This window comes from Chelonia mydas, chromosome 5 (genome assembly GCF_015237465.2).
Source record: "Chelonia mydas isolate rCheMyd1 chromosome 5, rCheMyd1.pri.v2, whole genome shotgun sequence".
Taxonomy (NCBI): Eukaryota; Metazoa; Chordata; order Testudines; family Cheloniidae; genus Chelonia; species Chelonia mydas.
The window spans coordinates 64,340,751-64,353,685 of NC_051245.2; the positions used below are offsets into that span (position 1 = coordinate 64,340,751).

Here is a 12,935-nt window from a genome sequence, read left to right on the forward strand (position 1 = left end):
AGTAGAGCTTGGGATTAATAGACTCTAGTCCACAACAGACAGTCTAAAAATATGGAATACTATAATTCTTAATTAAGTGGGTCAGAGTCACTCATGGGTTCCACAGGCAACAGCCAGGGAGAACCAGGTTCAGGACACCTGATGGCAAAAAATTAGCTTGGAGGGAAGCATCAGTAAGTGCAAGGCCCCCTGATACCCCAGCTCCAGCAAGTTGCAGTTTTGGATTTCTGTTCCTCTTGAAATTGGAGTGTATTTGATCAATGGAACATTACAGTATACACATGATCAATTCCCAGTGAAATCAATGAAAGTTCTGCAGGCAAATTTTGCCCTGCTATGTCTGCTTGTAGAATGTTGTGGTTCTTCTAACTCAGGAGATTTGTAATAGTTGCTTTCCATGTCTTCAAAGCTGGTTTGGATCTAGCCTAGGTTGGTAACAGCTTGCAGTTGCTACTATCTGTTAGGATATAGATATTCAGGCCTGTCTGTAAAGGCCTATAACTCTAAGAATTTAGGTGTGTTCTTATCACTGAGCTAGTTCTAGAGGTATAAAAGAAAGAATCAAAATCACCATCTGCAAGTGTAAGGTCCTTCTCTTACTGTGACAGCCTGAGGCCCTGTTCTTAGGCTAAGGCCTTTGGCTAAGCAACAGAAGCAGCCATAAGCTGGGAAGCAGCCGGTCACATCCTCACATTCCAAACTAGTCACACTGAAATAAGGTGCTATTGGGCTGTTAGGAATACAATCCTGTCCTGATAATGCCTATCACCTCCAGAGAAAGGGAAGTGCCTAGAAGATGTAAAAGGAAACTTAGTTTGATAGCATCCTGTCTGGCAAGAACTCATTTATCAATAACTCGGATGTGAAATCCTCATTTCTGTGTTTGTTCTATCACTGTAGTCCCCATTTCCCCATTGTTTGTCTGTATAATCTCTGTCTGGTTCTGTGATTGTTTCTGTCTGCTGTATAATTAATTTTTCTGGGTGTAAACTAATTAAGGTGGTGAGATATAATTGGTTAAATGATCATGTTACAATATGTTAGGATTGGTTAGTTAAATTTCAGTAAAATGATTGGTTAAGGTATAGCTAAGCAGAACTCAAGTTTTACTATATAGTCTGCAGTCAATCAGGAAGTGTGTGTGTGTGTGTGTGTGTGTGTGTGTGTGTGTGTGTGTGTGTGTGTGTGAAATGGGAACAGGGAATGGGGGTGGGGAAATTGGAATCATGTTTGGCTAAGAGCAGGAATGGGAACAGGGACACAGGTGTAAGGCTCTGTGGTGTCAGAGCTGGGAAGGGGGACACTAAGGAAGGAAACTGGAATCATGCTTGCTGGAAGTTCACCCCAATAAACATTGAATTGTTTGCACCTTTGGACTTTGGGTATTGTTGCTCTCTGTTCATGCGAGAAGGACCAGCGAAGTAAGTGGGTGAAGGAACAAGCACCCTAACACTATCTAACAGCTTTTAGTGGTCTATGTAAAATGAGTTAGTCACCTCAGTCCAGTTCTTAGTAGATATCTAAGACTCACTGACTTTTCACATCCAGCAATTATCCCTCCAGTACAGGATTTCTAGATACAACATAAACAGTGGCAGAGTGAATTGTAATCATTCTGTGAATAAACTGAAGACATCAGTCCAAGGGCTATCAATCTTTTATGAGTACTTCAGTAAGTTCATTTTAGTAAGCAAGCAACCAAAACAGCCTCAATGACAAGTATTTTTGCCAGAAGTGGAGCAGTATGTTCTGCATGTGGATACAATTTTCAGTTATTTAAAAGGATAAAAAGTTCATTTACCTGTTAAGACAGTTTGTTTAAATTAGCTAATATGACAAACAGAGGCAAAGCCAGTGTTGTGTGAGAAGTACAACATATGTTGTTTCCTAGTTGGGGAATCCATCTGCAAGAAGCATAAATTCATTAAACAGCTCAACTTGAAAATTCTGCCCAAAGAAAATTCTGAGACAAAGAGCCAGTGAGTTTGATATACTCTGAAACATGTGAAAAGGTGACAGATTTCTTAATGAGACAGTGTGATGGGAGACTGTCTTCCTAGTGGTCAGAGCACTGGCTAGTCATACCACTTTGTGGGTTCAAGTCCAGGATTGGCGGTAGGAGAACCCAGGCCTTCCTGTTCCTCCAGGTTCCTTCCCAGGGCCCTGTGGCATGCAGTTCAGGTGTGCGACCTGGACCAGGGTATCACCCAGCCTAATCTCTGGGTTACAGCCCACAACTTGTCCTCTGAGGAGGGGGTCAGGAGGTTCTCTTCCCCACTCATCAGCAGATACTCTGCTGTCTCTTTTGTCATGCTTGTGGTTCTGAGTTGAGGTCTGCTTCTGGAGGTGTGGGTCTCCCACTGGATTCCTGCAGGAGCTACCAATGCAGGTCTGCTCCCTTGGACTGACTGCCCTGTGCTGCGCCCTTTTAAGCTCCACCTTCATTGAAAGCATGCCCTGGAGGCACGGGTGGGCGGAGTCTCCTGTGACCAGAACAACAGTGTAGGGTTGGTACACCCCACAGTTACAGGTATAGCTGTTCCAATAGCAGAGGGACAGTGAAGGGCAATCCAGGTAGCAGGTTTTAGGAAAAAGGGCTTGATGAATGAATATAAGGAATATAGTGATGGGAAGAGGACACAGAGGACAGCAAGAATTCTACATTATACATTTAGGACCAGACTCTGCCACCATGCCCCTTGCTGAGTAGTGTCTTATTCCCTGACAAGCTCCATTGACTTTTCAATAAGACTACTTACAGTTCAACTTAATGTGAGAAAGGGTGGGAAAATCTGGCCCTTAAATAGGTTCTTTGTTCTTCTGTCATTCCTCTGAATGACAGAGGAATCTAGCTTATATGAGTGGGAAGAAGGAAACATAGCTCAGTTGAATCAGATATAATCACAAGAAGTTTGGGAAGGCATACTTGTATCTATGAATATGATTTAGGTTTGTAACCTCTGTCATAATCCTGGAGAAAACAGAACTAGAGAAAAGCCTCAGGATCAGGAAGTTATTTCTGGTTTACAGTGTGTACCCAATTAGGGACTAGACAGACATCCAAAATGAATGAAAAATTCAATTTAGAGGACAGTGTCAATACACTCAGCAGTGTATTCTTCAGCAGTGAACAACAGAATCTCTCATGGGATATGTGGGCTGTGCAACCTGAAGATGAAATCTCCTTGGCTGATAGTTCTGATGGCATTGTCAATCACATAAGAGAAGAGGTACAATTGAAAGACCACTATGTACTCACTTGATATCTCAGTGATAGTGCTGTTTATGGAGCTCCCTCCAGTTGAACTGCACTTTTTACTGTCTTTGAATTGCTTCCGTTGCCTGGCCCATCGGTCTAGGGCTTCTTCCTGGGAGCTATCACTGGCTCTTGTATCTTTTAACACTGGTTCACCGGGTAGCTTTATGGTCTTATTCACTTCTGACTTCAAATCTAAATTAAGATCAGATTTTATCTGAGAGCTAGATATGTGAGATATAACAGTTCTTTCACAAAATGTTCCATCAATTATACCTTTTTAAAATTGAGCTTTTCCTCATTATAAATGATGAAATAATGTATATAACAATAGTCTGTCTGCAAATATATGAGGGACAGAAAATCAAAATAGCAAATAGCATTTTAAATAGTCATGGGCCACATTTAAAAAAGATATCCAAGGCTTATATGAAAAAATGTGGGTGTGTGTAATTGCCATGCTTGTACACATAAAGCAGATTGTGCATGCAGATAGTTAGTTAAGCACCTACATAACCATCTGCCTGCATAATCCCTCCATTTGCAAACACAAGCATGTTAATTGCATGTGCAAAGGAATCTGTGCATTTATGTGTATGTGTAAAGCATGAGTCTCAGGTGCCCTTATTTAAAAATGTGGCCTTAAAAATATAACAAGGAGAAAAGGCAGTTAAGAAGATAGTACAGAACTCAAAGTAGAATACTTCCATATTAATATATTTCTAAGCAAATTATAAATGTAATAGTACTACTTTATTGCTATTTCAGACATTAAAAACAAATCTAGAAATAAAGACCCTGGGTAAATTCATTTCCATAAGTGCAAGGGATGCTAGCTGCATCTATTTACACCTGGGAGGACAAAGATGTCTGAGCAGAGAGGGCAGGTAGGATGACAGGAGAGGGTAGCACTAGGGAGACCTAATCTATCTGGAACTCCATTGGGGATGAGCTGAATGAGTGCCTCTTCCAAGCACCATTGTCCCAACAGCCTCTTTACATGGTTCTCAATCCCTGGATGATCAAGGTTTATGCCACTGTGCCTCTATTCCAGACAGACAGACCTTCTGCTGAGTGGCAGGAAACTAAATTCTATAAGGGTAACTTGTTTGGTGGCAAATGATGGGAATATTTTTGATATAATTTAATGTTTGAAAAAAACTTTCCCCCCATATATTTTATATCCTTAAAATGATAATTTAGTTTCAATAATGTTTTGAAAACAATATTCAAATTAAGGAAGCTTTTTTCTGGGTGGCATACTTTAAAGATAACATGTTATCTGGAACGCTGACGCTCAATATATTTATTAGAGCTATCATTTCATTTCAACATTTTAAATTGAAATGGGATGATTTGACATTCCTGAACTGAACGGGTTTGGTTTCATTTGTTGAACCAAATCAAAATGTTTAGTGTTGGATCTGTTCAATATTAAACTACATCTGCCTGAGCCATCGTGGTACATCATGTCAGCTGTACTTCATGTGCTTCACGTCCCCATTCTCTTCTGTGGGTTGGTCTCCCTCGCCAGACTATATGTTCCATGATGAATTGAAATCACTGATATCCCATGATGCATTGTTGCAGTCAGAGGGAAGACTACATTGCATCATATGATCTCCAACCAGAGATCCCACCCCAGAAGGAGAATAGGGGCATGAGGTACCATGGCAATTGAGGCAGGCAGACAAAGATTAACGTTGAATTCACCCAAAATGAAATGTGTTGATATGGTTTCACAAAACAAAATGTTTCTATTTGAATCAATCTGATTTGAAACTAAATATTCTCTTTCAATTTTTCCAACAGAATTTTTTTTTGGAGGGGAAGGGCGAGAGGCACAAAATGTCATTTTCCTACAGAAAATTTTGATTTTGCAAAAACCATGATTTCCATTGAAAAAAAATTTTTGATGGAAAATTCACAAGCAGCTTTAATATTTATGTTATAAAAATTGATACATCTTGGTTTTCATGTAGAGTATTGGATGCTGAATGATTAAATATTAATATTAAAGAAACATAAACAAGGATATTTCCCTATAACCGGACCTTGTTGAACCTAGCCATTGTTGCACATGCTACTCTTCATTAGTGCTTATTACAACACTGGATGGTGGTATCTTTTCTATGTCATGGTGGTACAACAACACTAGATTAAGGAGGTGGTGGTTTGTTTCCTTTCTTTTTTTAAACTTTGGAAGGCCACCATGGGCTTAAGAACAAATATAGTAATTCACTTATTCAAAGTTTTTCCAGGAAACATGGGAACTGCTGCTTTGTTTCAATGGTGATCTATAAATAAAATCCTGCTGCTACCAGGAAAAGTAAATAAAACTAGAGGGAACATATTACTGGAATTTTATTGGCCTGGACTTTTTTTTTTCCTCCTCCTTCTTTTCTCCCTTTTCTTTTTCCATTGAAACTGCTATATATGTCCCTTTCAAGTACATTCCATTGTTGGGTATGGCAAGCCACACACTGCCTCTCTATCTGCAGACTGTTCTATGAAATGGCTGCACTTGACCCGTTGCCTGATGGAGCAGGATGTTGCCATATCCTAAAATGATTAAAAGCCTGCTTCTGTGACCTTTATTTACGCTATATAGTATCTTATTCAACAGCAAAATCAATGGATACCATTCCTCGCAAATGTATGTGGTAGAATCAGGATCTTAAGAATTATTTTGGATTCAAAGAAAGAAAAGATCATGCTTTTCAGGCCATTGGAAAGGACTTCTAAAGACTGAATGTGTGGCCCAGAGGCGCACTTGTCTATGTGTTTCTGGTGCATTATTTCAAACAAATTCTGGGGAGGGCAAAGTTGTGTTAGACTATAGAACATTACATTGTATCCTGCAAAGTTGGGAGACTGGGTAGGAGGGTGGTGGAAGACATACTGGAACACATAAGCCTATGAAAAGTCAAGGGAGGGGCAACTGCTCTCTTCCCCATAGCAACTGATACTCATGATATGTTTACACAATACAAATGCAGTGTAATTCACTATCAAAAATCTTTGTTAAAAAAATTGTGGTTGAATGTATGTTTCACTGGAGTCCCCCTCCCCTCGTTATACTTGCTTTACAAAAATCTAAACCTTAAAAATACCTCCCTAAACGTTAATAATGTCTGGATATGAATGGTTAAGGGATCCAGTCAGTTGCCTCTTCTCATATAATACTTCACTACTATCAATTCCCTGATTTACCCTTCCCACCCAACCATCGCTTTGGCCCCCTCCCCTGTTTTGGTCTGTAATGGAACGTTAATTTTATATAGGGCACTATTTTCAACAGTGCATTGCACTGGCCTAACTCTGCTCCCATTGAAGGTAATGGTAAAACTCTCATTGGCCTTCCTCTGGTCCCATTAACATCAATGAGAGTTTTACCATTAACTTCAAAAGGCGCAGAGTTAGGCCAATGCTGAGCATTTTGAAAATCTCATTTTAAGTGTGTAAAGTTATATATCTAAAAATTTTAAGAAAGATTTAAGGAGGGATCATGGTTACTACATTGGGAGATATAAAATTAAACAAAAAAAAAATGTCAGCTGAATTTCCGAAGGATGATCTATATATAGTTGGTAACAACTCAAAACTGTTAAGGAAAGGGACTAGATAACTCAGTCTTTTACATTGCTATGATACAATTTTTTTAAATTGTTACCCAGGTATTCTTATGGGATGTATGGATGGTAGAAAGGAAGATAAATAGGAAATTTCAGAACTGATGCAGCATCTTACTTAAAAAAAAAACCTCTCTGTACCCCATTTTCTCAGATAGGTAGAGAGAGGCAGAAGGAAAGTCAAATGATTTGATTAAGGTCATCTAATGTGCTGAAGGCTCAGCCAAGATTAGAACCAGGATGTGCCTGGCTTTCAGTCTTTTGCTGAGGTCACTAGACCATATGCATCCTTAACCATACTTACATGGTTTCTAAATATAGTACAGAGCTCTGAGAACATGTCTCATGACACCTATATTAATCCTGATCTGGTATTTGCTTTACTCACTAGGAGGATACTTGGTAGTGCTTTGTTAGAATATGTCAAACTCTGTGTAGCAAAGCTGTTTTAAAGTGTTCTTTTGTTAATAAACTACTGGCCTGCCTGATTCTACAGAGAAGGGAGTGGTGAGCAGAGTACAATCAAATAGCTAAACATATCACCAGGGAGATGACGGAATGGGATTAGGAAGCAGTATGACCCTTGTATATTAATAATTCACCTGTTTTTTCCAAGCTATAAGTCGCCAAAGCACGAAGGGCTAAGCCACTCCCCAAATGTGCAGCATATGCAAAAGGATTAATCATGCAGAGAATTCTGGAATGCCTACCTTTTTGACTAATCTGCTTTCTTGGTGACATTGGTGTGTCTGTGTTCTGGCAACAATCCAGTGTCTCACATTTTTTCTCAGTTTCTTCAGAGCTGGATTTAACTAACTGCTCTATCTGACATACTACAGGCTCTGTTCTTAAATGATCAGATATTTGGCTTGTTATCTCTTGTTCACTGCAAAGGTTCTCTTTTGTTTCTTTGGTAAATGTACCCTCAGTGCAAACTTGCTTATCTTCAGGAGGCATTGAGGAGCTGGACACTAAAGTAATATGTGTGGAATCATCATGGAAATTGGCTTCATCAGGAATATTCCTAGATGTGTCCTGGACCTCAGAAAAGCTCTGTAATTCATTATCTCTATCTGACTTCTCAGCATCCAACAAAAGGGACATAAATGATTTTTCTCGTATGCTGCAGGGTAGCTTAGGCTCATTTTTTATCCCAGAGCCAAAGGAATCAGCTATCCCCTTCTTGTTGCCTTGAATGATGAGCCTTTGCTCTCGCTCTCCAGTTTTTACAGTCATCACTGATCCTTTCCGTTTCTTTATCATTACCTCAGGCTCTGGGGTAGCTGGATGAACACACTTACTTGGTTGTAATGCTGAATGTTGGCTTTGGACGCAGTCTATGGCTACTGTATTAGCTATGCTTTTGTCACTAACATGGCCATTTGAAGGGCTTCTGGAAGGGGAAGGGACTTGAAATATCAGGGCTTTATTCTGTACTTCAGCATGGCCTTGTACATCAAAGTGATGATCACTCTCTAGTGTCTCCTCATCAAAACCACTTTCTGTAAACTCAATGTGTTCATCACATACAGCATGGTTCTGGAGAGGCTCTGAGTATTTATGCTCCAGTTTCTGTTCTGCATTTGAATTGATGCTGGAATGAGATATTTCCACTAATGTCGCTTCCAATTCTTTACAGTCCCCCATATAGTCTTCATGGTGAGTGAAGAAGAGAGCATCATCTATACTTCCTTCCGGCTCAGAATGGTAAATGGTCATGTCATGATTGTAGGAGGTGAAGGCATACTGATAAGACTTGAGAGCTCTCGGACTGCTGACTGATGTGAAGCTGAAACACTTACAAAGTTCTGTACAGCTGGTATGAGTCTGAGTATTCTTGCTGTAAACATCTACTGCTTTGGCCTGCTTGGGCAGTACTTTTAAGGATAAAGATGGCAATGAATAAAAGCCAGAATCCCTTCTGTGGTGAACTGGTGACAATACATCAATGGTGACATCTGGAAAAGACTTTCTTCTAACTGCTTTTGGCTCCGGGTGTGAAGCTAATATAGTGTTCCTTATGTCAATGAGACTGTTTCTTATTTGTCCTGCTTCATTGGCCTCATCAGTAGGTTCTTTACCAAAGATTTTTTCACTTGAACCATTAGTAGCTAAAGGACAACCCCCATTATAACTAAATTCTGAGAAAATTATCTTGTCTTTACAGAAATCTTCCTTTTCACTGGCAAAGTCTTCAGTCCCAGGTTCTTTCTGTTTACAGATATGATTTCCTTCCTCCCAAGCTGGTAAGACTGCAGGTGAGGTGTCAGGTTCTTTTTGATCACTGATTGGGAGTAAGGATGCAACCTCTGTAGTGGTATCTAAACATATTTCTTTGCTGTCAGCAAACTCTTCAGGTGGAGGAAGAAGTAGATACCAGTCTGGACATGTATAGTTTGTAAAAGACTCTTCCTTTTCATGAAGGCTAAAATCTGATTCATAATCAGTGCTGCAAGATACCTCTGTTACAGAATATTCTGTATCACTGGAATAAGTGTTTCCATATTTCCTGCTGCAAGTTTTGCCACTTGTCTGTGTGCGTTCACCTGGTTCTATATGAATTATTGGATTCTGCTTTCTATGGTTGTATTTCACTTTAATTTCCTTTCCTACAATGCTAACTTTCAGTGAGGTGTTCTTGTTGCTGGCAATTTGTATTTTGTGTTTAGAGGATGCCTTGTAATTTTCATTGTCATCTATAGAATGGGCAGTTGATGGATCCTGACACTTATGGCACTTGGAATAGTGGCTTTTCTGATATTGCTTGTCACGATAGCACTTTCTGTTCTTTGGACATTTCTTTTTCTCAATTACAAGGCTTGTTCCAGAATCAGATAATAGGCCCTTCTTAATTTCTACTTTCATATTAAAACCACCACATTTTAATTCTGCAGTAAGTACTTCACTAGCCAAATCAAGGGGTTCTGCAGAGCTTGGGTTGTGCTTCAGTGTAATTTTTCCTGTTGATAACGCTTCTGATTCATCGAAGGTTACCACTGCAAGGACCTCTTCCTGATGATGAGAGAATGCTGGTGGAGGGCAATCTTTTTCCTTCCCTCCTTCTTTTTCACTGTCATCTGTATTTTCTTGTTCTTTATCTTCACATGCACTTGAGTTATTCTGTTGCCCAGTCATTGGTGTACAAGAGTGATCTTTCCTGTTTTCTTCAGATCTCTCCATGTCCACTGGCTCAGGGAAATTAGCTTCCACTGGGTCCTCATCTGCTTTATTTTTAAGGCCTTTTACATTTTGCTGGCATTTACAGATGGCTGGCAAATGTTCGTCTAAATTGGAAAAAAGGAAGAAAGGCTTTTGGTCTATGTAAGCAGCATCTTGAAATGTATTATAAGGCCTTACAATGTTTTTCATATTCAGTGCTTATGTCACTTAGGAGCTATACTTTAGAAATACTGTGTATACCATAAGAACTGACCTATTTTTCTTCTTTTTAGTATCACTTGACTACACATTTTATTTAAATGCAATTTATTTGTTTTACAATATAAAGCCAAGTAAACAGTGTCTCTCACACTAAAAATCAGCCTACTCATATGAAATTAGTAAGAACCATACAATTTTGTCTTTAAAATGCTCACACATGAGATTTTACACAGTACAAATGTACTATGCTATAATGTGTTCATTTAGAAAGATCTACTTTTCTTTCTCTCTCCCATGGGATTTTTGTTCCTCTCCTCAGCACACAGTGGAACAATCAATATCCTATTGTGTGGTTGCAATTTTGGGTACATTACATGGGACTTGTACTTATTATAATCCTTTTACAGATGAGCAAACAAGGGAATTAATTAATTTAGCCAAGGTAACACAGCAAGTCAGTAGCAAAGTACCCAGGCATTATAATGTTCTAACTATTAGACAATACTGTTTCCCAATGGGAGTTGTTCTGTGCAAGATTTCTTCTGTAAATTACATGAAAATCTGTCTTGTTTGAGACCTTTTTGAATAGATTTTAAATAGCAAGGACAATAGATTATAGTAGCATCTACTTAACCAGGATTAGTTCTGCTATTATACTTTATTAATTTTCAGAAATATATTGTTCTCATTTTTGTCCGTACTATAATTTCTGCACAAAAGAAGTCTGAAATAAATTTGGGGCATTTAAACAATACTACCTCTGCCTGCACATGCCCAGAAAGAGACAGGAGAGCGACCCAACAACAAACCAAGTCTCAGGAAGAAACCACCTCTGTTTATAATTATTTAATATGGATGCCTTGGCATAAGCAGAAAACTGATAGCCCAAGCAGGAAATAACTTTAGGGAACTAAGATGCACTGATATCTGTCTTTAATCTTGCTTTAATTATGTTACTATAACTCAAATATTTCTAGAAAATGTCTGGAAAATGACCAGACATTGTGCTATACATTCAAACTAACCATTTCATGAACTTACATTCTCTGGGATCTGAGCTTTTTCTGCCCTTGCAGCTTTTTCTTCTCTTTCTGCTCATTTCTGAGACCTGAGGACATCCAGATTTTACTCTCCTGGGTGGGGAAAAAAAACCATTGAATCATAAAAATTATTCCCTATTCAACTGCAAGGTTGCTTTCTTTTCTCTAACTTGGCTTCTCTTTCTGAGTCCATAAGCCCACTGATCGGAATTCTGAATTGGAAATAGGAGCTTGAGCATCTAGTTGTTTCACTTGGTCAATCAGGGCCAGATTTTCAAATCTATTTAGACGCTAAGGATGCAGGTAGGGCCTAGTGAGATTTTCAGAGGCAAGGTCACAATCCAATACCTGGTTCCTCCCTTGCTTTAGGATGTATGGTAGAAATAACTCTCACCAGCATCATACTTGGTGCAGCTTACTTCCTCATCTGTGCTGGGGGTACAGTGGAGATGTGAGACCTGAGCCAAAGCTCCATCCACTCCTTGCCCTTTTGTATTGGAGTGGGTGTAGCAACCCCAAGGAGGCTGCTACCCACAATGTGGGTAGTCCACGCAAGGGAACAAGAGAACAACTTACATCACCTTCTGCATATGTAGTGTAGTTGTAGCCCTTTTGGACTCACACAGGAAAATGATAAAAGACAAAAACACCCTATCACCTGCGGGTGAATACTTTTCACAATGCAATCATTCCATATCTGACCTATTAGTACTCATCCTCAAAGAAAAACTGCACAACGCTTTCAAAAGACGAGCCTGTGAGCTCTGCTAGTCACTAAAAAATCATGGACTGAACAGACACACTGGGATTTATGGCTTATTACAACAGTCTGTAACCCCCCTAACACCCTCTTTTTGTCCTATGACTACAGAGGTGTTAACGGGCCACTCTACCTTGAATGACCCTTTAGAATATGTTCTAACTACACCTTGCATTGTGCTGTGAAGCCATACCTTTCCCAGACCTGAAGAAGAGCTTTGTGTGGCTCCAAAGCTTGTCTCTCTTTCTCACTAACAGAAGTTAGTCCAATAAAAGCTATTACCTCACCCACCTTGTCTCTCTGACCACCTTGTATAGTCACATAAGACAACAAACAACCGAGCCACCAACAAATTAAAAACCCCTGTGAGAAGCAGTGCCCATCTTCCCGTAGATACTTCTCCTGTATCCCTCAAAACATACTTTGTGTTTTGTAAAGTGTTGTGTTCATCAACAGTGCCCTATAACATATAATAAATGCATTTATCAACAATTAAAATCCTATATAATTTAAGTATAGCCTTGTAAATTGCCAATGTGGCTGTTGGTGCTTATTGTCAGCACAAATATTGACATTAGCACTGGAATACAATATTTTATGATGCAAGCTGAGTTTGAGAAAGCGGCTGTGTACTGAATATATTGCTTTCTAATGGGGCATTTCAGCCACATCACTTGTTTGATGTGCTACTTAAAGAGTGCTCTTTTTTTTAAATGAACATTTTACCAGACAAGGAAATGATGCTCTGTAGTTCAAACAAACAAAAAGGCTGAATATAAGCTGTGCGCACACATATAGAGGCACCTTCTCTCCAGATATAAAACTTGCTAAATGGAAAAGCAGATTTCAAGTTAAGACTAGTCTGG

General features: G+C 39.3%; 1 protein-coding gene across 1 annotated transcript in view; it reads right to left on the bottom strand.

Annotated features, from left to right (window-relative positions):
- The window catches only part of LOC102943989, a 55,170-nt gene extending 43,563 nt beyond the window's left edge, over positions 1-11,607 (bottom strand). Inside the window, exons 1-3 of the mRNA XM_007059569.3 lie at positions 11,311-11,607; positions 7,599-10,172; positions 3,260-3,451 (exon numbers count right to left, since the gene is read on the bottom strand). Of these exons, the coding sequence (XP_007059631.3) occupies positions 3,260-3,451; positions 7,599-10,172; positions 11,311-11,368 (2,824 nt within the window). The 5' untranslated portion in view covers positions 11,369-11,607. The remainder of the gene's footprint in view (positions 1-3,259; positions 3,452-7,598; positions 10,173-11,310) is intronic.
- Positions 11,608-12,935: the final 1,328 nt, after the last annotated feature.